The sequence below is a fragment of the Mustela nigripes genome, chromosome 8 (assembly GCF_022355385.1).
Source record: "Mustela nigripes isolate SB6536 chromosome 8, MUSNIG.SB6536, whole genome shotgun sequence".
Taxonomy (NCBI): domain Eukaryota; kingdom Metazoa; phylum Chordata; class Mammalia; order Carnivora; family Mustelidae; genus Mustela; species Mustela nigripes.
The window spans coordinates 42,772,818-42,798,363 of NC_081564.1; the positions used below are offsets into that span (position 1 = coordinate 42,772,818).

General features: G+C 37.9%; 2 protein-coding genes across 7 annotated transcripts in view; one reads left to right on the forward strand and one right to left on the reverse strand.

Moving 5' to 3' along the window:
* The window catches only part of GREB1L (GREB1 like retinoic acid receptor coactivator), a 273,695-nt gene extending 259,643 nt beyond the window's left edge, over positions 1-14,052 (forward strand). Inside the window, exons 31-36 of the mRNA XM_059409323.1 lie at positions 3,301-3,466; positions 4,349-4,576; positions 5,504-5,645; positions 6,519-6,719; positions 9,558-9,696; positions 11,253-14,052. Coding sequence (XP_059265306.1) covers positions 3,301-3,466; positions 4,349-4,576; positions 5,504-5,645; positions 6,519-6,719; positions 9,558-9,696; positions 11,253-11,416 — 1,040 coding nt within the window. The 3' untranslated portion in view covers positions 11,417-14,052. The remainder of the gene's footprint in view (positions 1-3,300; positions 3,467-4,348; positions 4,577-5,503; positions 5,646-6,518; positions 6,720-9,557; positions 9,697-11,252) is intronic.
* A 2,872-nt stretch (positions 14,053-16,924) lies between these two features.
* The window catches only part of ESCO1 (establishment of sister chromatid cohesion N-acetyltransferase 1), an 86,036-nt gene continuing 77,414 nt past the window's right edge, over positions 16,925-25,546 (reverse strand). For all 6 annotated transcript variants that reach the window (XM_059409320.1, XM_059409316.1, XM_059409318.1 and 3 more), the window contains 3 exons: positions 23,648-23,791; positions 21,645-21,832; positions 16,925-18,118 (listed from right to left, as the gene is read on the reverse strand). In XM_059409320.1, coding sequence (XP_059265303.1) covers positions 17,971-18,118; positions 21,645-21,832; positions 23,648-23,791 — 480 coding nt within the window. In that variant the 3' untranslated portion in view covers positions 16,925-17,970. The remainder of the gene's footprint in view (positions 18,119-21,644; positions 21,833-23,647; positions 23,792-25,546) is intronic.

Genomic DNA, 25,546 nt, shown 5'->3' on the forward strand with positions numbered 1-25,546 from the left:
GGAAGGGATGTTGTACTTTGTCAAATGCTTTTTCAGCATCTATTGAGAGTATCATATGGTTCTTGTTCTTTCTTTTATTGATGTGTTGTATCACATTGACCGATTTGCGGATGTTGAACCTCAATATGGCTTTTATGATACTGAGATGTTCCTTCTATCTCTACACTATGAAGAGTTTCGAACAAGAAAGGATGCTGTACTTTGTCAAATGCTTTTTCTACATCAGAGGATCATATGGTTCTTGTCCTTTTACTTATGTAGTATATCATATTGATTGATTTGCAGATGTTGAACTTGCAGCCTAGGAATAAATCCCACTTGGTCATGGTGAATAATCCTTTTAATGTACTATTGGATTTTATTGGTTAGTATTTTGGTTAGAATTTTTGCATCCATGTTCATCAGGGATATTGGTCTGTAATTCTCTTTTTTGGTGGGGTCTCTGTATGGTTTTGGGACCAAGGTAATGCTGGCTTTGTAGAGTTTGGAAGTTTCCCTTCCATTTCTACTTTTTGAAACAGCTTCAGAAGAATAGGAATTATTTCTTCTTTACATGTTTGGTAGAATTCCCATGGAAAGGCATCTGGCCCTGGGCTCTTTGTCTGTTGGGAGATTTTTGATTACTGCTTCTTCAATTTCCTTGCTGGTTATGGGTGCTCAGATATTTTAAATCTTGATGCAGTCCAACTATACGTTTTCTTCTTCCATTGGCTATGCTTTTGGTGTCCTATCCAACAAATCATTGCTACATACAACAGCAAGATTTTCACCTGTTTTCTTTTAACAGTTTTATAGTTTTAGCTCTTATAGTTAGATCTTTGATCCATTTTAGTTTTATATAGTCTATGGTAACGGTCTAGCTTCATTCTTTTGCATGGGAATATCAGTTTTTCTAATACCATCTGCTGAAGAAATTGTCCTTTTCCCATTGAATGGTCTTGGCACCTTTGTCAAAAATCATTTGACTGTACAGGTCCTTAGGGCTGAGCCCTTACTGCTGGGCTCTGCATTCTTATCCTCCTGGCCTATATGTCTTTCTTTATGTCACTACCATATTTTTTTGATTACTATCATTTTACAGTAAGTTTTGAAATCAGCCAACTATGAGATTTCCAACTTTGTTCTTTTTTCAACATTATTTTGGCTATTGAAGGTCCCTTAAGATTCCACATTAATTTAAGGATGGATTCTTTTTAAATTTCTGTACACACATAAATCATTAAGATTTTGATAGGGATTGCATTAAATCTGTGGATCACTTTGAATAATATTGACATCTCAACAATATTACATCTCCCCATCCATGACCATGGATGTCTTTCCATTTACCCATGTCATGTTTACTTTTTTTCAGCAATGTTTTGTACTTTTTTATGTACATATCTTTCACATGCTTGGTTAAACATATATTCCTAAGTATTTTATTCTTTTTGATGCCATTGTAAATGGAATTGTTTTCTTAATTTCCCTTTTAGATTATTGTTAGTGTATTGAGACACAACTGATTTTTTGTTTTGTATCTGCAACTTTGCTGAATTCATGTTTATTATTTCTAACAGTTTGTATGTGTGTGTGGAATATTTATGGCTTTCTACATGTAAAGTCGTGTGCCTACAAACAGATAATTTTACTTCTTCCTTTCCAACCTCAGTGCCTTTTCTTTTTCTTGCCTAATCACTCTGGCTAGGATTTCTAGTACTGTGTTAAATACAAGTGGCAGTGGTACAATGGAATAATCCTTGTCTTGTTCTATCCTAGAGGAAAAGCTTTCAGTCTTTTACCATTACAATGTTAGTTGTGGGCTTTTCATATATGGTCCTTACTACATTGAGAATACAAAGTATTACACAAATGTTCTTGGAAGGTAGATTTTCCTTAATCTCTAGTAGTACCCTTGATCTATTCAAACTGTTTGTCTGGTTCCTCCATAGATCTAATAGTTTTGTTTAATCTCTTCATTTCATTACCTACATTTTCATTTTCAGGTAGCCCACTCATATAAAATTTGGCTGTGATGAGTATCATCTTCTTAATTTTTTTAAATTCTAATTCCAGTATAGTTAGCATATGGTGTTATGTTTTAGATGTACAATTTAGTGATTCACCAATTCCATATATTATTCAGTGTTCATCAAGGTAAGTGTACTCTTAATGCACTTCACCTATTTCACCCAACCTCTACCCCTTTTCCCTGTAACCATCTGTTCTCTATAGGTAACTTTTTGTTTTTTTTTTGGTTTGTCTTTTTTTCTTCTTTTCTTCATTCATTTTGTTTCTTAAATTCTACCTATGAGTACAATCATGTGGTATTTGCTTTCTCTGACTGGCTTGAGTTACCATTATTTATAATAGCCAAATTACAGAAGCAACCTAAGTGTCCATTGATACGTGAAAAAGGATAACAATGTGGCATATATACACAGTGGAATATCATTCAGTCATAGAAAGAATGAAATCTTGCCATTTGCAACAACATGGGTGGATCTGATGATCATCATCTTCTTAATAATTTCTAATACTAAGTACTTACCACATGTTAGACACTGTCGTGAACACCATACAACAATCCTGTGAAGTGGACATTATCATTGCCTTCTTATAGATGGAAAAGCCAAGGCATAGGGGATTTAACTTTTTCACTGTCACACGGCTAGAAAGTGGTGGAACCAGGATTAAATGTTACTAGCTTGGCTCCAGTCTTTTACTATACCATACCACCTCTTGCAAAAAGCCCATCTAGGGAAAGGATGCCAGTTTCCAGAATCTTCTTCAAAGAACACTGCTGTCGATCTCCTAAAGCAGGGGATACATTAGTATAAGCAGCATACCCACTCACCGCAACCCTGGCTACTCGCTAGAGCAGGACATGCAAGTGGCTGCTTCTAGGACTGAGAGCGCATCTTACAGCTTTAAAAGGAACTAACCAGTTATACGTGTTTTTCCTCTACATGGTATCCTTTTTCCCATCAGGGAAACTGGATTCTTGTAGTACCCCTTAAAGTGTAGTGCATGAATCATCTGCATCATCAAAGACTGCTCTGGTTTTTGGCCTTTTATCAGACTTAAAGTGCAACTCTGGTGATAGGTTCCAGAATCAGCATTTTAAACAGACTCCTCCTTATTTTTACTCATTTGAGAACCACTGCTCTGAACAATTCGTTGACCCTCCCACCCTGCAGGCTCACCACTTGAACAGGCATGCCTTGGAAAGAAGGTTGTCTGGGGTGGTGGGGGCGGTGGGGGGGGTGTTGGGTCAAGCCTGAGTGAAAGAGGTACAGCTGTGGTTATGTTGCCTTCCAGGTGCTGCCAGGTTTCTCATTAAGGAGCTGTCCTACCACAATCTGGAACTGGAGAGGAACCGCCTGGAAGAACTGGGAGTTAAACGCCAGTGTGTCTGGCCTTTCATCGTTGTGATGGATGACTCGTGTGTTCTGTGGAACATTCACAGTGTTCAGGATCAGAGCAGGTAGTAGTACTTGCCAAGCCGTTCTAGGGAAGTATTATCTAATGCTGTGAAGATCCTTTCCTTGGCTATAGTCATGCATGGAAGTAAATGAGAGAGGTGCAGCTTTCCAGAGCAAAACAATGATTCAGGAGACTACCCTCACTAGCACTCTCTTCAATTCATAGAGATTCAGTGTGCCATTATACTCCTGGGCTATTTCTGCATCATGGCTTTGGTCTGCTATAAAGTTTTATAAAGTCTACTGGCTCCTGAGTCAGACCTGCTTTTTAACCCCAGCTCTGCTCTGTAACTACCTGGATGAAAAGGGAAAGTCCTTCTCACTTCTGAAATTAGGGTTGAGCCAAAATCAGTGATTCTCCTTCCTAGGACAGTGGTGAAAATGGGTCCATGAGGACCAGGAAATGCTAAACCTGGAGAAGTCCTAAGCAATAAATGGCCCCAAAATATAAGCAGCTCCCCCCACCCCACCCCGAAACACTTCCAGGTGACCTTTAGGCCCTTCTGGCTCACACATTGTGTCTGTTTCCACTTGCGGGTATGAAGCCAGTGATGTTTTCAAATATTCCTTTGTTACACCATAATTACCAGAAGTATACTACGTGCTTCTAACCTTCAAAATGTGCTTCATTTTGAGATGGGATGGCTTTCTTTCTCTGCCTTAACATGGTAGGCCCTACCCCCAAGACAGCTCCCTTAAGTTAGCAGTAACAGGCAGCATGAAAGCTAGGATTGACCTTCTTTTCTATCCCAGTCTAATATAAAGTAAACCAGCTCATTTTATCCTTTACAGATATTAATACTGTATAGTAGTGTTAGCCCTTAATAAACAACCCTCAGTAATATTTACTGATCTTGTATTTAAACCAATTTTACATTTCATAGCCAGCCCATGGAAGCAGGAGTTTCCAGTAAGAATGTGTCCTTGAAGAGTGTCTTGCAGCATATTGAAGCAACACCAAAAATCATCCACTATGCAATCCTGGGCATACAGAAATGGAGCAGCAAGTTGAATTCTCAGAGCCTGAAAGCCCCATTTTCTAGGTGCCATGTGCATGACTTCATTCTCCTTAACATAGACTTGACTCAGAATGTACAGTATGACTTCAACAGGTAAGTCAGGCCTCCTGGAGGAAAGTAATCCTGGCACCTACTGGTTGCTTCGGTCCAACTCTGACACCTATAATGGGTCTACTCCTTTGATTTGGTCTTTGAAAAACCAAGAATCTCCTTTTATGGACAAGGAGGGGGAGTGGATCACAAGCCCCAAAGTGCCCCTTCATAATCCCTCAAACTGACCTAGACCCTTAAAAAAACAGGAATTACAACATGAAGTGCTTACAAAACCTACTTTAGCTATCCCATTATTCAACAAGAACTAAAACAGGGAGAAAAACTATTACATCAACACAAATCAGTGTGTGGACCCATAATCCATTGAAGGTGAACTCTTTCATCCTCAGAACTTGGAAGTTAATCCTCTTCCCTAAATGTTAGTAAAATCCAGAGATTTGGATCCTTCAGGGAAGGGCCAACAGGCCGGAATCAGCAGGCTAGCCCTGGTCTTGCCTCCTGAATAAGTAACATCCCCATCCTAGAAAATCCAAGATGGCCAAGTGAGGAATGTCAGGGATCATTTAGTCCCTCTTAGGTCAGCCACCACCTCTGTAACTATTAGAATATGCTGGAGCTGTTTCATGTTGTTTGCAGCCAGGATTTTTAAACTGGGAGCATGTCTGTGTTCATTTCCCACAGGAGTATATAGAACGTGCAGTCCTGTTTCAGTTCAGGAATGCCTAAGGCCCCTTTGGCATCTTGGCCCCTTTATCTGGGCCAAAGCCATCTCACTTTCTCCTCCTTTTAATGACTGCAGTGCCCAATTTAGGGGGTTCACAGGCCAGTGCTAAGAGGACCAGCCAGCTCCAGAAGGCAAGGCTGATTCTGAGTCTGTCTCCTAACAGCTATGATGCATCTGTGTGTGGTGAACATGGCTGGGATGTGACAGATAGTCAAAGACCTATCCCTGTGATTATGATTCAGGTATTTCTGTGAAGATGTTGACTTTAACCTGAGAACAAACAGTAGTGGCCTGCTCATCTGCCGCTTTAATAACTTCAGTCTCATGAAGAAACATGTTCAGGTTGGAGGGCAACGGGACTTTATCATTAAACCAAAGATCATGGTAAGTTTGCAAGCTTGATTCTACTGTTGAAAGTTAAGACAGTTTCTTACCAGTACTTATGTGGCACTGGCATTAAGCCCTTGGCACTTGACTGGAAAGTGAGATAACATAAGGGAATCAGTTCTTTAAACCACTGAGCCACCCAGGCTCCCCCAGGGAACCAGTTCTTAATGCCAAGTTTGCAGTCTCATTCCCCTTACTGAGGATTCACCCAGAGCAAAATGGAACATGTGAAGTCAACAGATCTCCCTTTCTTTAGACTTAAGGCTTACCAATTCCATCAAATCTCAAGTTTCAAACTTAACATTCTCTCTTCATAAACTGGCAAAATTAACATCTTTATATTCTTTAATACATAAGTGAAATGTAAATTAAGATGCTTGTCTGTTCCTTTGCCATTTTCTAAGAAAGTAATAACAATCAGCACCTGTTGAGAGTAAATTCCATGGACCTAACCAATTCTTCTAAGAGATTTACTGGTATCTTATCATTTATAATATGTGATTTCCCCCAGTGGAGCTTAGAAACCTCTTTGCTTTTATTTTTTGGATCTGATGGGATGGGATTTAACCCGTCCACATCCAGCAGCACTGAGAAAGGCGTCCTGTGGGCCTTCACAATGTTGCTAAATGCAGTAACCTTCAAAGAACCCTACATTTCTCCTTCCCTTGCTGTGTGTTATTAGACCCAACCTATTCCCAAGGGGAAAGAACTTTCTCAAAACCTAGAATGACACACTTATGTTTAGCCCTACCATCTGTCACTGTGCTACTGCTCTTATTTGGGGACTGTTAGTATGCAATGCAGGTTTTCCTTGCCTGTTTCATCCAGTGACAGACATATTTCCCATGATAATCTTGGCTCTGATTTCAGGTGTCAGAGAGCTTAGCACCCATCTTGCCCCTTCAGTATGTCTGTGCTCCCGACAGTGAACATACACTACTGGCAGCCCCTGCGCAGTTTCTCCTGGAGAAGTTCCTTCAGCACGCTTCCTACAAACTCTTCCCCAAAGCCATCCATAACTTCAAGAGTCCTGTGTTGGCCATTGACTGCTACCTTAACATTGGACCAGAGGTAAAGGGAAGAGGGCTGGTACTGTGCTTTTATCTACTTCCATCCATCTCTCTCTCTCTTTTTAAGATTTTATTTGAAAGAGAGAGAGAGGGAGAAATCACAAGTAGGCAGAGAGCGAGCTGAGCAGAGAGCCTGATGCAGGGCTCAGTCTCAGAACCGTGAGTTCATGACCTGAGCCAAAGGCAGAGGCTTGACCCACTGAGCCACCCAGGCACCCCAACTTCCATTTCTTTCCCATTTTAAATTCTAAGTGGAGACAAAAAAGGAGGCTGTGACCTACTGCAAAGGCTCACACAAGATGTGATGGCAACTGTCCCTCCCCATCCCTCACTAGCTCCACAGTGAGCTAGTGAAGACGCACAGCTTAACTCAAAGGTCAGTTCCACTGAGCAGCCTACCCATGACTTTGGACAGAAGCAGTTATCAGACCATCTTATAATCACATGATGTTTCTCCACAAGACACAGTTCTTCAGAGGTACACAGTGTCTTAGCCACTGTTTTAAGCAGAAGAGGAGCTCCGTGACTGTTGAACAACTTAGGGGATCACAGGAGACCTTTAGAGCTGTCACTTCACTACTTTCTATTCCTGAATTTTTCTTTTCCATTGTTTCCTCATTTTCCACTCTTTTTCTTGTCTATCTCAAGTTCTCCATCAGTTTTAGTTTTTTTAAAAATCTGTCACTTACACCTTTAGACCACCGATGGCCTTTGGAACTTTAAGGACTTCCACCACTAAGCTTTCCTCTATGACTATTAGTATTGTTTTAAAAGTATTTTATTCTATTCATTAACATAATATACTCTTTGTAAGGAATTTTTTTTTAAAAAATGAAAGGTATAAAGGAAAAAAATCACTTGTAATGGCAACAGTAATATTTTGGTAGACTATTATTTCCTCTTTGGCTTTTTTGGTGCGTGTATTGACATACACAATTTTTCAAACTGAAATACAACTGTATTCAATTCTGAAAACATTTTTTTTGAAGATTTTTTTTAATTTTAAATTTTATTTTATTTTTTTATTTTTTATAATGTATTTTTATCCCCAGGGGTACAGGTCTGTGAATCCCCAGGTTTACACACTTCACAGCACTCACCATAGCACATACCCTCCCCAGTGTCCATAACCCCACCCCCCTCTCCCAACCGCCCCCCTCCCCCCAGCAACCCTCAGTTTGTTTTGTGTGGTTAAGAGTCACTTATGGTTTGTCTCCTGAAGATTTTTTTTATTCATTTGAGAGAGAGCATAAGTTGAGGGCAGGGGAAGCAGGGAGAAACAGGCTCCCTGCTGGGCAGGGAGCCTAACGTGGAGTTCAATCCCAGGACCCTAGGATCATGACCTAAGCCAACGGCAGAAGCTTAACTGAGCCACCCAGGCATCCCCTGTGAACTGATTTTTTTTTTTTAAGATTTTATTTATTTGACAGAGAGAGATCACAAGTAGACAGAGAGGCAGGCAGAGAGAGAGAGGGAAGCAGGCTCCCCACTGAGAAGAGAGCCCGATGCGGGACTCAATTCCAGGACCCTGAGATCATGACCTGAGCCGAAGGTAGCAGCTTAACCCACTGAGCCACCCAGGTGCCCCCGTGTGAACTGATTTTGAATTCAAATAGCATAAACACTTTACATTCTTATTCTTATGAAATTTCAGTAATCTACACTGTGGGTTGGACCATGAATTGTAGAATTTTAGAGGCAGGAGGAACCTTAAAAACCATCAGGTGTAATAGTGCCTTTAATGGTATCTCCAAAATCCTCTACCCCAGGGTCCAGGGCTCTAGATGTTATTACGTATTAAAGACTGCGTTGTGTAACAACAGCTAACACTCACTGAATACCTACTTAACATCTTAACAGTATTTATTCCACAAAACAGTCCTATGAAACAGGTACTACTGTTCTCTCCCCAGACAAGGGACTGACGTATGGTAAATGAAGGAAGCTGCTCAAGGTCTCCTACTAGCTACGAAGCAGTGAAACCTGTATTTGGAGCCAAATGGTCAGGTCCACATATTAAGCCATTTCATTGTTCTCAAGGTCTCCCCAACTATCTTATTAACCCTGTAATTTCTGTAAAGTTATATTCTGTACATGCAAGCCATACTGAACTAAATTTTAAATATCACCTACCCAGGGGCACCTGGTGGCTCAGTTAAGCATCTGTCTTTGGATCAAGTCATGGTCCTAGGGTCCTGGGATTGAGCCCCACATTGGTTCCTCCTCTCCCTCTGCCTGCCGCTCCCCCTACTTGTGCTCTCTCTCTCGCTGTCTCTCCCAAATAAATAAAAAATTATGCACTCTTGGGGGTGCCTGGGTGGCTCAGTCAGTTAGGCATCCAAGTCTTGATTTCAGCTCAGGTCTTGATCTCAGGGTTTTGAGTTCAAGCCCCACACTGGGATCCACACTAGGTGTGGAGCCTACTTAAAATCATGTACCATTTGAAGCTTCTGTCTGATTGAAAATTGAAGTTCATGTAAATGAAAAGCTGATTACCTTATTGATGAGAATAAACAATTTCTAATCAAAACATTTAAATCTTAAGTATGTCTTTGTGTGGAAGGCAGTTAACATGGAGAGGCCTGTTTTGTTTCTTACTACTAATCCTAACTGTCCTTCATTAAGAGAAACAAGACTTAAATAGATTAAAACTTGGCACATTAAATAAAAGAGCTACAGAGTTTAAATAACCAATCTATTTAAATTTCAATAAAAGAATTTACCTCCTTTACCTTACCCTGAAATAGCTAAAACGGAAGGTACTGGCTCACTCAGCTAAAGTATAGATGTTTTGCTTGCTTTTTGAAATGCCCATGCTATGTCTGCTTGATGATTCCAGGTGGCCATATGCTACGTCAGCTCCAGGCCCCACTCCAGCAATGTCAGCTGTGAAGGGGTGTTTTTCAGTGGACTTCTCTTGTACCTCTGTGACTCTTTTGTAGGTGCTGATCTTCTGAAGAAATTTAAGTTTCTAAAAGGTAAGTCAAATTTAGTGCCTTTTGCTTATGAATGCCATTGTTCCCCCAGAAGAAACAGGGAGGTGAAACATATAAAAAAGCACATTCAGGGCGCCTGGGTGGCTCAGTGGGTTAAGCCGCTGCCTTCGGCTCAGGTCATGATCCCAGGGTCCTGGGATCGAGTCCCGCATCGGGCTCTCTGCTCAGCGGGGAGCCTGCTTCCCTCTCTCTCTCTGCCTGCCTCTCTGCCTACTTGTGATCTCTGTCTGTCAAATAAATAAATAAAATCTTTAAAAAAAAAAAAAAAAAAAAAGCACATTCACAATAATTTTTGCCACCTTGCTTTTAAACCAGGGCCACAATTTTCTTACCTGGGGCAGGGGTGGAATCAAGTTGTGGTTAAGTCAGGGCAAAAACGCAGACACAAAGCCAGAAATGTGACCACATTAAGTTTGGTTTTTACCACTATTAATTTTAGAAAGGAATGATGCGATGTAAGCAGAAATAATGCTTCTCAAATCACCTAAATTTAATAAAAATTAGGGTAATGAGTTGTAATTCTGGTATAGAAGCTAAAGTTGCTTCAACAGGTGTGTACAATACAAAAGAGATCTGCCTAAGAACAAACTGCAGATTAAGCACCACAAATAATCATGACAGGATGACCTCTGAGGTCAGTGAAGAAAGTTAAGACCCAGAATATTGTGCACAGGCCAATGTGGAAAAACAGTTTAGAGTTTCCTCAAAAACTGAAGACAGGATTAAACATATATCCATTAATTCCAGTACTGGGTACTCCCCCAAAGAAAATGAAAACATTACCTCAAAAAGATACATGCACCCCAATGTTTATTGCAGCATTACTCACAACAGGTAATATATGTAAGCAACCCAAGCATCCCACCATAGATGAATGAATAAGGAAGATGTATTTATATACAATGGATTGATTCCACCATAAAAAAGGGATCTTGCCATTTGCAGCAGCATGAATGGGCCTACAGGGTATATAATGCTAAGTGAAATAAGTCAGAGAAGAGACAAATACTGTATGATTTTACTCTTATGTACAATTTCAGAACAGAGGATATTGTGTATGTATGCATAAAATGTGCCTGGAGCAGTGTGGGGCAAGGGGGCTGCCTCCCAGGGGACATCTGGCAACAGTGGGACACATTTTAGGTTGCCGCACTGGAGGGCGCTGCTGACATCTAGTGAGTAGAGCCAAGGATGCTGCTAGACCACCCTACAGGAACAGAACAGCACCCCCCCACCCCCCCGTAACAAGATTACCCAGTGTTGCTAAGGCGGAGAAGCGCTACACTAGAGACACAGTACACTAGTTTTACCATTGGTTACCAGAGGGCAAGGATTTTTCACTTTACACTCTTAAACTGAATTTGTAATACTACTTACTCAAATGGAAAATAAAATTATTATGAATGATTGTGATAGGCCACTTACCTACATGTTGGTTCTCAGATGTGTTAGCTTAGAGGATATAATCAGGAAAAAATGGTAGGTTCTTTATATTTCAATCCCTGAGCCTAACATGCATTTCTGCGTTTCTTCTGAAGGTGCTACCCTATGTGTCATCTGCCAAGACAGAAGCTCCTTACGCCAAACAATTGTCCGCTTAGAGCTAGAGGATGAGTGGCAGTTCCGCCTCCGGGACGAGTTTCAAACCGCTAACAGCAGTGATGACAAGCCCCTCTACTTTCTTACTGGCCGCCACGTATGACCTTTTGAAGAGACCAAACACAGCAAAGGGATGCCTAGGTGGGGTGGGGCAGAAACAATTACTTGGGATTTTTTTCCTTTAAGGTACAATCACTGTGGAGCAAAGTGCAACGTATTTGTTCTCCAAAGAAATCCACCCCTCCAACCCCAATCTGACCCAGGTCTTTGGGGCTATCATTCTCTTTCAGTTCCACTGTCAGGACCTTAAATTCAGGTTAACTCCACCCTAGGCAGTTATGCAATTACTTAAGACATGGTCTGCCATGGGAGCCTGAGGAGGACGTACTTGGAGAATGAACATGGAGTTTGCATTGTTTTTTCTACTACACTATGTTAGGGGGAAAACAGACTCTCGGCATTAGCTAGTCTGAATGTGTTACGAGACTCACACCGTTGGTGTGGAATTAATTGAAGATTAACGTTTGAGGCCTGAACCCTCAGTTTCTCTTCAGATCTGTACTTTGGTACAGTATTACTCAGGGGTCTGAAATGATAGAATGTAGAAGATATTTGTATTTAAAAAAAAAAAAAGAAGTAGCTTTGTCTTTCTCTGTGCAGTGTTAGTTTAAGATTTATAATCTTATATGTATTGAAACTTTTGGCAAAATTTCCACAGGAGTTAAAAGTTTACTATTTAAACTGAACAAACAAATCAGTAAATGCAGAGTAGGCGCTGTATACATTTATGCAGCTTCTCCTTGCTGAAATTCCTTTGCTTTTTACATTCTTTAAAAATGTTTCCCGTCTCTAAGCACAGTATGTCTATGAGAATATGGACCAGCGTTTAATCTTGAACAAGGAGAACCTAATTCAGTAGTTGAGCTGTTCAGTGGTCACCCCATCCCCACCATTTGGCTGGAACGAAGTAGCCAGCACCAGGAAAGCTACACGTCAGGCTGCGGTTCTGTGTGGAGTAGAAGTAGTTCGTTTCCTTTCAGGGCCTCAACCAAAGCTTCCTTTAAAAGACACTGAATGATTATCACCTACCTTATACCGACAACACCACAAAAATTGATGAAATGGGAAACAGAGCCAGAGAGAGAGAGACATAACCAGTTTTAATCCTACCAGTGATTCTCTTGAAAGAAGAAAGAAAGATTCCATTACATAATGTCTCTGACTCCGCTAAAATCAGCAGGGGGTGTTTGTTCAATATCAGCAGTGTAAGTTTCTACAGATTTCTCACCAATATATTTTAATCAAAAACAGACTTTTAGAAAATATCCTAGAACCAACGAAGTCTATTAGAAGTTTATGCTTAAATTACAGTTATCATTAAACAATCTCCTTCACATTTTTCTTATTAGCCCGTATATACCACTTAAAATGGCCATTTTTACTTGAATTGATGTCTTATCTGTGGCCTGAAACTACTGAAAGGGGGCTGACTAAGCCTGCATTTACTTAAAACAAATGATGTTAACTGACCAGCTTTATTAGCTTATGATAACAAGGAGTTTACAGTAGTGAAAAGATGGAATGTACTAATCTGAAAATGGTTTGCAGATCTCTTGATTTTAATATAGCTACTTATGATGCTTTAAATGTATTTTGAAATGAACAATTCCTTTAAACCCCATTTTTAAAATTGTCCTTCAAAGAGAATCTGCCTTATGTATTCTTTAAAAATACTCCTTAATTTTCGTACAGCAGAATTTTTGGTGAAGAGGTACGTTTTGAAGCAGGTTGCTTTAGAAATGAATGTATTTCAATTGTTCCTGTTTTGCTGAAAGGGCCTAATGCAGATGATATCAAGAAACCCACTGTTTGTGCAATATTCCAATAACATTTACTATATAGAGCAAATAAGATACTTGAAATAATTCCAAAACAGTGGTACCTGGGGTAGATGGCTTCTCAGGGTTTCTTCTGGCTTTAGGGCTTCAAAGTCTAAAGTGTGTTTTTTAAAGTAGTAACTTTAGATGCAGGTACTCCATAGTACTCTGAAAAATCAAGTAACTAATCTCTTAAATACTACTTAACCCTATGGAAGAGAAATGCCAGAAAAAAGCCAAAGGACCATCACCCCAATGATGAAGAATTCCAACTGACCTCCCTATTCTTTCCAATGCCTGTAATCCTAAGGTCGGGATCTTTAAAAATCACCTTAACAGTATAATTCTTTAGAAATGTTAGGTCCTTCTCCTTTAAGGATAAAATTGCACAAGCACAGGACACCATGATTTGTTAATACATACCTTGGTGTGTTCAGCTTCAAGCCTTGCCATCCTTTAGAACATTGTGGTATGAGTGTGTTTGCTAGGCCTGCATAATAACTAATCTATAAACCTGTTGAACTTTGTCATGTAAGATAGTTCACACAGGTTAATACTGAATGTAAACTAAAATTAGAATGAGAATTGTATTCAGTTATTTTGGCTGTAACTTATGCAATTGCTTTTTGTGATTTTTAGAAAAGGAGGCACCTGTGTTACTTTATTACTGTAAAGTTTTCTCAACCAAAATTTGGTGAATTTCACTAGTTGGTCTACCTCACATTTTGTTTATGATTCTAAATTGTCTTAAGTTGTGTCTACAGTATGTTGTCCTTTTGTTTAATTTGGTGAATGTATTAAAATTCTCTCCCATCCCCCTCCCCCCGCCCCCCGCAAAAAAAGAAAAAGTTTGTTTTCTTTACACTAATTCTCTGGTATGTTCAAAACTGGAATGAGCTCCCTACCACTGGCAATGTCCAAAACAGATACGAAGTCCACATATCACAAGTTGGATAACTCGAAGATTTGACAATTCTGGCCTAAGAGTTTAAGAAAAGTTTTAAATATATGTTGAATGAAAATCTGTAGCTTATACAAAGAAGATATACACACACACACATATGAAGTATCTACATACCATACCCATTTGCAGAGTCCCACATTAGGTAAGGATGACAAACATATTAGCAATACTCAGAGTTGCGGGGCGCCTGGGTGGCTCAGTGGGTTAAAGCATCTGCTTTCAGCTCAGGTCATGATCTCAGAGTCCTGGGATCGAGGCCTGAGTCAGGCTCTGCTCAGCAGGGATGCTGCTTCCCCCTCTCTCTCTGCCTGCCTCTTTACTTGTGATCTGTTAAATTAATAAATCTTTTTTAAGTGTTTTTTTTTTTAAAAGAAAATAGAGTAGATCCACAATCTTTTATAAATGGCAACTACACTCATTCTGGTGTCCTCAGAACTTTGTGTTGCAAAAACTATGTAGTATGACAGGGTTAATCTCCAATTTACTTCCCAACTGCCTACTTTTAAGAATAACTTCATTATTCCAGAAAAATGCCTTTCAGTTCTATTATGTAAAGAGTGCTCAGTACAGTAGACTTTGATAAAGAACCATGAAAACACTCTTCTAGGCCAAGGACCCCTGGCCATTTACCTCAGGAGGGGGGATAAACATTTGTTAAGTGTGGTGACACATTCAGGAGCAAGCAGAAACTGCTCCTGATATATAGTGTTCCACTATATATTCCAAAGCAGCTGGTCCACTGGAAGGACCAAAAGGCCGTGAAACTCTGACTGCTGTACCTCTGAATTCAACTACCTAATGCTGGAACAACATCTAGGCAACAAATATTCCTCAGGTCTCTCTTTCGTCATGGAAACGAACCTGTGTGCTTTCTCTACAAGAACACTGCTCTAACACCAAACCCCTGGTTTTACTGAAAGAAAACATCACCCAATGTGATTTCAGAAGGGTCACTGAGGCCAAGGTTTAAAGCCAGTCACACAGTAAATTCCTTCTGCTCTTTACTGTCAAGTACTGAGCTAAGCAAAGCATCCACTTCAGAGACTATGACAGCAGATGGAGTAAGTTCTAAGAGAGAGAAAGCAAAGTAAGTTTTCTGACCACTTTTTTGTTCTGTAAGTAGTCCAGTGTATCTTATTTTTATAAGAATGGTGTGGCAGGAGGAGGGGTTATTATAAGACAGTATCCTCCCTTTATAGTAGTCTTCTTTGAGGCTCCTAAATGACGGTGTTCCTCACAACTCTCTCCTATCCTGTAATTTTACAAAGCCTACAGTGGGAACATCTCTTCTAAACTTCTGAATAACTATATTAATACATTTCCTTAGTTCAAACTTCTCTCAAATTCTGGATCAACATATCCAATTTCACACCAAACACTTGGAGATTCTGCAATGACCTCAAAATCTTTACCAAACGTGCACTCATCCTTTCTGGTCCAATCCTCCCAACATAATTCTCCAGAATTCCCCTTTCAGTCAATCCATCTATCCAGTTACCCAAATCAAAATTCCAAATTACCCTAGATTCTCTGCCATGATCCTTCTTCAGTTGGTTATCAACTCTTTCAATTCTTCAATTGTATCTTCTCCAAAGTTAACTGTCTCTTCCTCTTCATCAACACATCACAGCTTTAGTTCTGTGTTTCAGCATTTTTCACACTGACTGCTATAGCAGTCTTTTAAGCTTCTAAGTTCCAGATTCCTTACTTGAGTTGTCAGATAATAAAATAATCCAGCACTATACAGGTGTGACACATAGAAAACACTCAAAAGTTAGAAGTCATTAATACTACTCTTTGAGAAATACCTAGACTATAAAAGTTATTTTAGGGGCTGTGTCTTCAATATAAATGTGAAAATAATGGTTTTCCTAATAACTGTAACATTTAAACTAACCAATCAATGTATATTCTCTACTCCCAGATCCCCTTGAAACCACCAAGTTTTGCTCCACAAAGAAGCATACTATGGCTTCTGTGGAAATTGGATCTGTATTATGAAATTAAAAGTTACCAGAGCATCTATAATGTACCTGAAAATGTCATCCTCCTTTTAAAAAGTTACATTCCCTGTGGGGCACCTGGGTGGCTCAGTGGGTTAAGAAGCTGCCTTCGGCTCAGGTCATTATCTCAAGGTCCTGGGATAGAACCCCGTGTTGGGGGGGGGGTCGTCTCTGCTCAGCAGGGAGCCTGCTTCCCTTCCTCTCTCTCTGCCTGCCTCTTGGCCTACTTGTGATTTCTCTTTGTCAAATAAATAAATAAAATTAAAAAAAAAAAAAGTTACACTCCCTGTCAGGCAAATGAGGACACCAGGGATGACTAGAATAGTTTCAAGTCCAAAGGGAAAGGGAGTATCAAAAGTCAGAATATCATAATGAGTCAGAGGGAAATATTTACACCCCTACAAACAGAGTACAGAGCTTTACATGGCTCTGAAAGTTTAAAAAGCATCTATCTATAGGGGGATAAAATACACATCTGCTAATTTAAAGTCCTAACTTTTAGCTGGATATGATTATTTTAGCTCATAAAAATAATCTATGTTAAAGGATAGTGGTGCTTCATTCTTGGGCTACGGCCCTTTCTTTCTGTGAAAGACCAGAAAAATTCTCATGTTAGGTAGGATTTTGCCTTTTGAAGACCAAGTTCAGAGTTGCTACAGACATACTGGTCCTTTGGCAAACTGGTGAAACTTGTAAAAAGCCGGTGTTTTAACTGTTTTAAGATATCAAACAACTCCCTGAAAAGCACAAATGACAACACACTATCATCACATTTATCACTTAGAAAAAGCTATCAAGTATTTTATTATTTTATTCTACATTATATACAGGTCATAAAAGGCCACAGCAGTTTTTCAACATATAAACCCTTTAAAAGTAGAGGGCACTATGAAGGATAGACAAGTATCAAAATGAAGTCCAGTAACGTGGGCATATACTCAGTGTAGTATTTCTGAGGAATAACAAAGCAGATACCAAGTCATCCATAGTTAGCTTACAACTATTCCACAGGTTTTTATAAACCTCTTTGGAATTTGTTAATAGCCTAAGTGTGCCCAGGTGCCATTTATTTTAAGAAATAAAACCAGAATGAAAGAATAATAAATTTTAGAGGGTATTTTCTAATTCTAGTCACTTTATAGCTCTCCAAGAAGAAAAGCCTCAATTCTTTACCACCTTCCACTTCTTCCTGCTTCAAGAATAGGAAAGAAAGAAATGGAAGAAAAAGCTCCCAAATTCTTCCTGCTAATTTGGAACTTTGCCTTTTTGCAAGGGTGCCTTCAGAATGTATTTCAGGCCATTTAAGAATTAGCTCTGAATTCCTTAACGTGCAATATTGCCCCCTCCTTGGATAAGAACCCAAAACATTGGTTTCCGCTCTGTAAAAATACAATCTTTAAAACTATAACTGGTATCAGCAGATCAATATAAAAAAATACAGTACCAAGCTACACTGGTATATTTCCATATTAAGAACTTCAAAATATACTTATCACTGAGACCATAGTCCTTGCATTAGTTTTCAGTCCACTATGAACAATTATCTGCTGCATGTAAACATGTCTAAATAACTATAGATAAAATACATCAATCATAAATTTCTGTAAAAGATAATAAAATATCTTCTTTAAAAAACAAAACAATAATAAGCTATTACTGCATTGTTTCCAATTTTATGAAAATGGAACAACCTTATGGTTGTTGCCAGTCCTGAGTTCATTGTAATAAAAATGGCCCTAGTTCCTGGTTAAAGTCAGCAACCAATCCATTCTCTTCAGTAGATGTCTTCTAGTACTGCAGGCACAAATTTGTTTTAGGTGCTATTTTGTCCATTAATAAAATTATATACCAGAAACTGACCAGTGCCACAGTACTGTGTTGCAAATAGTTTTCCATCAGGAGTGGGATCTGAGAACGCAATTTCTTCTTTACTCAAATATGAGCCATATATAAAGTTACTCCTATTCAAAAAAGAGGGGGTTGTGGAAGGGTAAAAGAAAAAGAAAAGAAATTAGTATTTTTATCATTAAAACTGGAAAAACCTATCAAGTAAAATTTGACCAGTAAAACTTTTAGGTAATGTTATATGTTCTAAAAATTGCTAAAAATAATCGCTCCTCTAGGTTATTAATAATCTAAGGTAGAAAAGTATTTATGAAAGGAACAATGGTCTTATAAACCATTTACCCAACACCCTTTCATGATAAAAATATTTAACAATTCTCAGTAGAAGGAATTTCCTCAACCAGATAAAGAGTATCAGAGAACATCAAAGTTAATGTGAAAGACTGAAAACTGTTTCCCAAAGATCAGGAACAAGGTAAGCTCTCTGTTTATACCTCTTCTATTTAACAGTCTACTTACTTACTGCAGGCTCTAGCCAGAATAGACAAGGAAAAGAAATTAAAAAGCAGATTAGGAAGGAAGAAATAAAACTACCTCTTTCTGGATGACCTTATATATACACACACAAAAATCCTAAGGAATTCACAAAAAAACTATTAGATCTAATTAAAAAAATGAGTTCAGCAAGGCTGCAGAATACAAGAGCAATATTTAAAAATTAACTGAATTTCTATATACTTGAAATTAACAATCGAAAATGAAATTTTAAAAACAATTCCATTTATAATAACATCAGGAGAATACTCAAGATTAATAAAAGAAGTGCAAGATCCAGAAACTTAGATAAATACAAAGACATGCCATGTTTATGAATCAAAAGAACTACAGCTGGCTTTCCAGAAATTAGCAAGGTGGTCCTAAATCTCATATGAAATTGGAAGAGTCACCAACAGTCAAACGAATCTTGAAAAAGAATAAAACTTAAGAACTCACACTTCCTTATTTTGCAACATACTACAAAGCTACAGAACTAAAAACAGTGTGCTATGGCATAAGAATAGACTGATGGAATAGAACTGAAGAGTCCAGATATAAATCCTCACAATCAATGATTTTTGACATGGATGCCAAGACCACTCAATGGAAAAGAACAGTCAGCTTAATAAATGGCACAGGGACGATTGGAATGAAAAAGAGAAAGTTGTTGGATCCAATCCCACATCATACACAAAAATTAACTTAAAATGGTCAAAGACCTAAATGTAAGAACTAAAATTATGAACTCCTGGAAGAAAATACAGGTATAAATCTTTGTAGCCTTGCATTAGGAAATGGCTTCTTAGGACACCAAAAACACAAGTGACAAAAGAAAAAGATACGTAATTTGGAGTTCAGAATTAAAGAACTTTGTGCGTTCAAGGACACCAAGAAGATGAAAAGACAGCTATGAAAAGGTAGAAAATATCTGCAGATCTTATATCTGATAAGGGACTTCTCTCCAGAATATATAAAAAACTATTAAAATAAGAAAAAGATAAACTAGTTTAACAACGGACATGGGATTTGAATAGGCAGTCTCCAAAGAATATCCATAAATGGCCAATAAGCACATGAAAAGATGCTCATTAGCCATTAGGAAAATGTAAATCAAACCCAAAATGAAATACCACTTCATATTCACTAGGATGACTAAAATTAAGAAGACAGACAATAACAAGTGCTAGTGAGGATGTGGAGAAATTAGAACCCTCATATATTGCTGGTGTGACTGTAAAATAGTATAGCTGCTTTGAAAAGCAATTTGGCAGCTCCTCAAAATGTTATACATACATTTACTATATGGCCCAACAATTCTACTCCTAGGTATATACCAAGAGAAATAAAACATGCAAATGCGGGGTGCCTGGGTGGCTCAATGGGTTAAGCCTCTGCCTTCGGCTTGGGTCATGATCTCAGGGTCCTGGGATCGAGCCCCCCTCTGTCTGCCTGCTTCTTCTGCCTACTATGTGATCTCTATCAAATAAATAAATAAAATCTTTTAAAAAATGCAAATATTTCTCTACTTACAGAGGGAAATAAAAATAAACAAAAATTTGTACATGAAATGTTTACAGATTATTCCTAACAGCCAAAGAAGTGTAACCACCCCACCCCACATTCATCAACTGATGAATGGATAAATGAAATGCACATCCACACAGCAGGATTTTATCTGGCAATAAAAAAAGGGATGAAGCACACAAACACATGCTACAGCACGGATGAGCTCTGAAGCATGCTAAGAAGGAAAGAAACCAGTGACAAAGGTCGTATATTACAGGAATTCGTTGTATGAAATGTTCAGAACAGGAAAATCCATTCAGACTGAAAGTAGATTCGTGACCGCCAAAAAGTAAGGGAGAGGGAAATGGGGAATGACTGCTAATGAGTGTGGGTTTGGGGGGGGGGGCAGCGATGGAAATGTTCTGGAATTAGACAGTGGTGATGGCTGCACAGCCTTGTGAATACATTAAAACCCACTGAATTATATAATTTAAAGAGATAAATCTTATGCTATGTAATTATATCAATAAAGCTGCTATTTAAAAACAATTTTTTAATTTAGCCAAGATACAGACTATTAGAATTTTCACACTGTAATCTTAACAAAGTGAGCTAGGTACATAAGAACAATAAATGAAAAAAGTAGAAACTCTGTATGAGTTTTAACAGGAAGCTTATGGGGGCATCGCATTATCGCACAGAACAAAGGCAATGGCTATCCTGTTTAACGTTTTTATAAACTTAAGATTGTCATAAGACCTAAATTTACAATATTTAAAGGAGGAGCAATACCCTCATATATCGGACAATTATTTAAACAGCTGCATTTTCCAGGTTTAGTTCTGAAAGAGCTAAAATAAGACCCGCCTCTTGTCATGACAAGAGTGAGTAGACCTGAGCCCTCCTGGATCACTACCTATAATAAAATAAGAAGGAAAAACCAAACACATTAAGGTTCTAAGATTCCTAGAGCCTTAGTTAGGAACTTCCAACAATGATGGATTACTTTGAAAGCTGTATCTACAGATAATAGACAGGGATTCTAGGAATAAAACATCATCTGCATTAATATGAACCTCCATTAACCCTTTGGCAAAGGTGCTTGAAAGAACAGAAAACAAAACGTGCGATTTATCTGAGTCTTCCTCTATACATTTAATTTAAAATCAAGCAACAAAAGCAAAAAGAAAAAACTAGTAGGAGACTTAGATAATTTACAAATGATATTCTTAATTTAAGACAAATTTTTGTAAAAGCAATTTTTTTTTAATTCCAAAAAAACCTTCCCACATTTATTTGGTTATCTTTAAAATTCTCCAATACTGAACAGTTTGAAATAAGTGGATTATTTTGGCCTAATACCATTAGTGACAAGTAAGTAAAAATAGTTTAATAGGATTTAACTGATAGTGCTTGCGCCCCCCCCACCCCCAGATTAAATTCACATAAAAAACAAAGATCCAATATACTGACAATCTTATGCAAATTTTGAATTAAAATAGAAGTTATACATTTAAGATTAAATGCCAATCTTGATATGAAAAATCCACTTAAATCTTAAAACTACAGAAAAGGACTTGAAGAATGACATTCAGTTACCTCAGGCATTCAATCATGCGAGAAGCAATTTTCTTCCGACGCATCATGCTGAACACCCATATCCGACTGATCCCACAGATTGCAGGCTCTGGTAATGTTGAGCAGCACCAGGCTTTCTGCCTTTCAAATCTGACTTTTTCTTCTTCTGACCTGATAACTGGATGCTTCTCTTCTATAACTCTGTACCCCTAAGGTATCAAAATTAAAGACGGAAAAATTTTAAAGTGAGAATATGAATTAGCAACTGTCTAGTACTGACCTTAGTGCAGAGGCTGCTACATTTGTCCGGCTTAACAAACTATGGGGGCCACTTATGCTTTCCTTCTTACTTCAGGAAACAGACCTGACTCTACATTCTATTCTAATTCACTTACTAGTTTTGACCACAAAAGCAGTCAACAAATTAAGATTTGGGTTCCTTATCTATAAACTAGAGATATCTACCACTTCTCTCAGAAAATTGTAGAGAAATTAAATAAGGTAATACATACAAAATACCCTGCCCAGCAGGGCTGGTCCTTTTTTTTCTCTACCTCCTACATTCTAAGGACAAGCAAAAGTACACATCAAGAACTCAGCAATCATAACAACTGTTTCTGTGATCGCTGCCATAGTTCTAGGGGTCACAGCTGTGCAGAATTACGAGGAGGGATGGCAGAAGAATCAATTTAAAAAGCTGCTTTCCCCACACTCCCATCTCTTTAAAAAAACAAAACAAACAAACGAAAAAAAAAAAACAAAGAAAACTAAAGTGCTATAAAAAACATAGCATCTCCTCTATCAGTCTAGTTGGACCACAGCCAACCTTCTGATGGAACATGGTACAAATCTTAAAACAATGAGACAACACGATGAAGAATTAACGAACATTACATAACTATTCTCTAAACACTGCAAATAGAACTTGGGAGAATAGAAATTTAAAAAAACACAAGGGTATACACTATGTAAAATTAACTCAATTTCAATATGGCAAACTCTACAAGTCATTTTATATCAAATTTATATCCACAAATTACCTTATCACAGCTATTCATGTAAATCAATTTTTAAAATATAAACAGCAAGATTCATAAAGCTACACAACTTAAGACTGATTTTTAAAAATTAACACATAGAAACTCACTCAAAGACTTGTTCTGACATTTTGTAAGAAAATTTTGATAAAACATGTTTTCAGGAAATTATTAATGTCCAGAAAGATACCAACTGAACAAAAGTCAAATCCAATGTGCACTGAATTCACAAACAAGAACTCAGCTGAAAAAAGAATTCAAATGAGGTATTCCTCAAAATGAGCATGATTAGAGGGTCTAGAATCTTCTGTTCTCTTAAGTTGGTCTGTAACTTACCCAATGTGAATATACCCCTTACTGTGATTCTTTTTTGTACAATTTGGCTCCTAAATACAAGTCAACTTCTCACCTAAAACTCAAAGAAGTGGTAATCTATTCTGGGGATGGGCAACTTTTTATAAAGAACTGGACAGATAGTATTTTAGCTAGGCTTTGAAGACCACCAGGTTTCTATTGCAACTACTCAACTCAGTCTAGTGTAAGTCAGCCAGAAACAGCATGTAAGCAAATGGGCATTGCTTAATATTATATTGTATATATATTATATTGTAATTATATTATAATTTTAATTTATAAAAATAGGCTGGATTTTGCCCTCAGGTAATAGTTTGCCAACCTCTGCTTTACTCCAGTGCTTAAGGAATGAGACAAACATTACATTAATACCCAACATGGAAACTTCCTAAACAAAATATAACAGTACTTTTTGATTTACAGAATTTTTATTTTATATACTGACTTGAGAAACTAATTCCCATGCAAGATACAACTCTGCTTAGTCAAAACCTACACATGGCAATTCCAACATTCACATTCACATACATAAAATGTTGTAAATTTACCATGACTTTTACTCAAGATTACACAGTCAACTCGTCAGACACTGAATTACATACGAACACTCTTTAAAAAAGTCACTTAACTTACCCACTGGATATGTTCCGCAATTAGGCAGCCAACTACTTTTTTGTCATTAGAAATAAAGAGAAGTGTTTTAGTTCTGGAATAGCACATTAGTGGGGCCTGCTGGAAACCTAAATCATTATCAACCATCTCTCTAATCTCGTCAACCTGCCAAATAAAAAACAGTATTTTTTTGTAACAATGAAAGAAAGCATTGTATACATGTTAAGACATACTATTTCAGTTCAGTAAGTTGAGTATTTTATTCCAAGCAGGATACTGCCTAAAGAAGAGTTCTTCCCAATGATTATGTTAACCAATAATGGTTTCAAGGCCTGTGGAACAATGTGCAAAATGGGGAAAGAACTGGACAGTAATGTCAAGCCTTGCAGTCTAATTAACAAGAAAACTGAGAGCTCCTACAATAGAGAATAAGAACATTAGAGCATTAGAAGCATCATGGGTTTGTGAATTGGAGAACTTCACTGGAATCTTAGCCAGGCAAGGCACTTTTCTTCCCAAGCCTTAGTTAGTACTCTCATCAGTAAAATGGAAGTGGGCACAGAGGAAGAAACACACATTTACTTCTTAACAACCACTGGCCAGATACTATGTACTTTATAAATATTATCTTACTTAAATCCAACATCTCTTGGTCTACGGTCCCTTGCAAATGTATATGCAAGAAAGTAAGTTCGAAAGTAACTCTCCTATGTCAGATACTGGACATCAAGAAAACCAGGGAACAGAGCTTTGAATCCATAATGCTAATATGGCATCAAACTGTGCTTCTTCTAGTCTACCTCCTAGAATTACAGTCAAAGTCAAATATGATAAACTCGAGCTTCTGAAGGGTCAAAGGTTTTTGTAGGTACTCAATTATTAGTTCCTTCCCCAATTAAAAAATAAAATGCAAATATTCAGTCCAACATTCACTTGTGTTACTACTAAGTTTAAAATGAAAATAAACCCTCGGAGGGTTAAGTATTCATACCTCTGACATGATGAAAACTCCAGTCCTCCTAATACTGGAATAGTATCCCATAACACAACTCACAATTCAGTTCCTGAAGGCAAATGACTCACAATTCCTTAGATTTTAATTTTTAACCCATTATGGATTACTAAGTAGTAACATACTACATTGCTACTAATATTTTGTCCTGAGAAACTAAAATGAGGAAATTAGCATTTCCTGAAGATTCTTAGTCAAGAAAAGTCTGATGCCACATATGGTGGTGTAGCAAAGTTCCCACTATTCATTTCCAATGGTAATAGTTGAAATTCCAAAAATTACATGATTTAATTTTCATTGAGTCAATCACTAATCCAAAATTAATTAACAAAATTTCTTTCTGTGACAAGGATCAACGTTTCAAATACAAGGCAAGTGGCATGGTTACGTGTCATTCTAAATGTTACTGTCTATATTATTAGGCAGTGGTAGTATGAGGACTTATTTGGTTATCAGGGATTGTCCAGTCATACATAATAAAAGATACGTGAAAAGTCATAAAACACAATATAAAGTAGAATGTTAGTTATATTTTCAAATATTAGGCTCACCCTTTCAAGTGATGTTTTACTAAATTTAAAGAGGTCCAATAGTTAAGCTTAAAAAAAAGAATAAAACATTTTCCTTGTGTTTTCTAGACACTTTGGACATACTCCAGTGAAACTAAGTTTTTCAAAAAATACTGCTTTACATTATAAGGTACTTCAGAAAAAGCAAATGGAGGATGAAAAAACATTTGAGCATATTATTTCAAAATGTAATTAATATTAACTCATTTCATGGGTGCCTGAGTGGCTTAGTGGGTTAAACCTCTGCCTTCAGCTCATGATCTCGGGGTCCTGGGATCAAGCCCCACATCAGGCTCTCTGCTCAGCAGGGAGCCTTCTTCCCCCTCTCCCTCTCTGCTT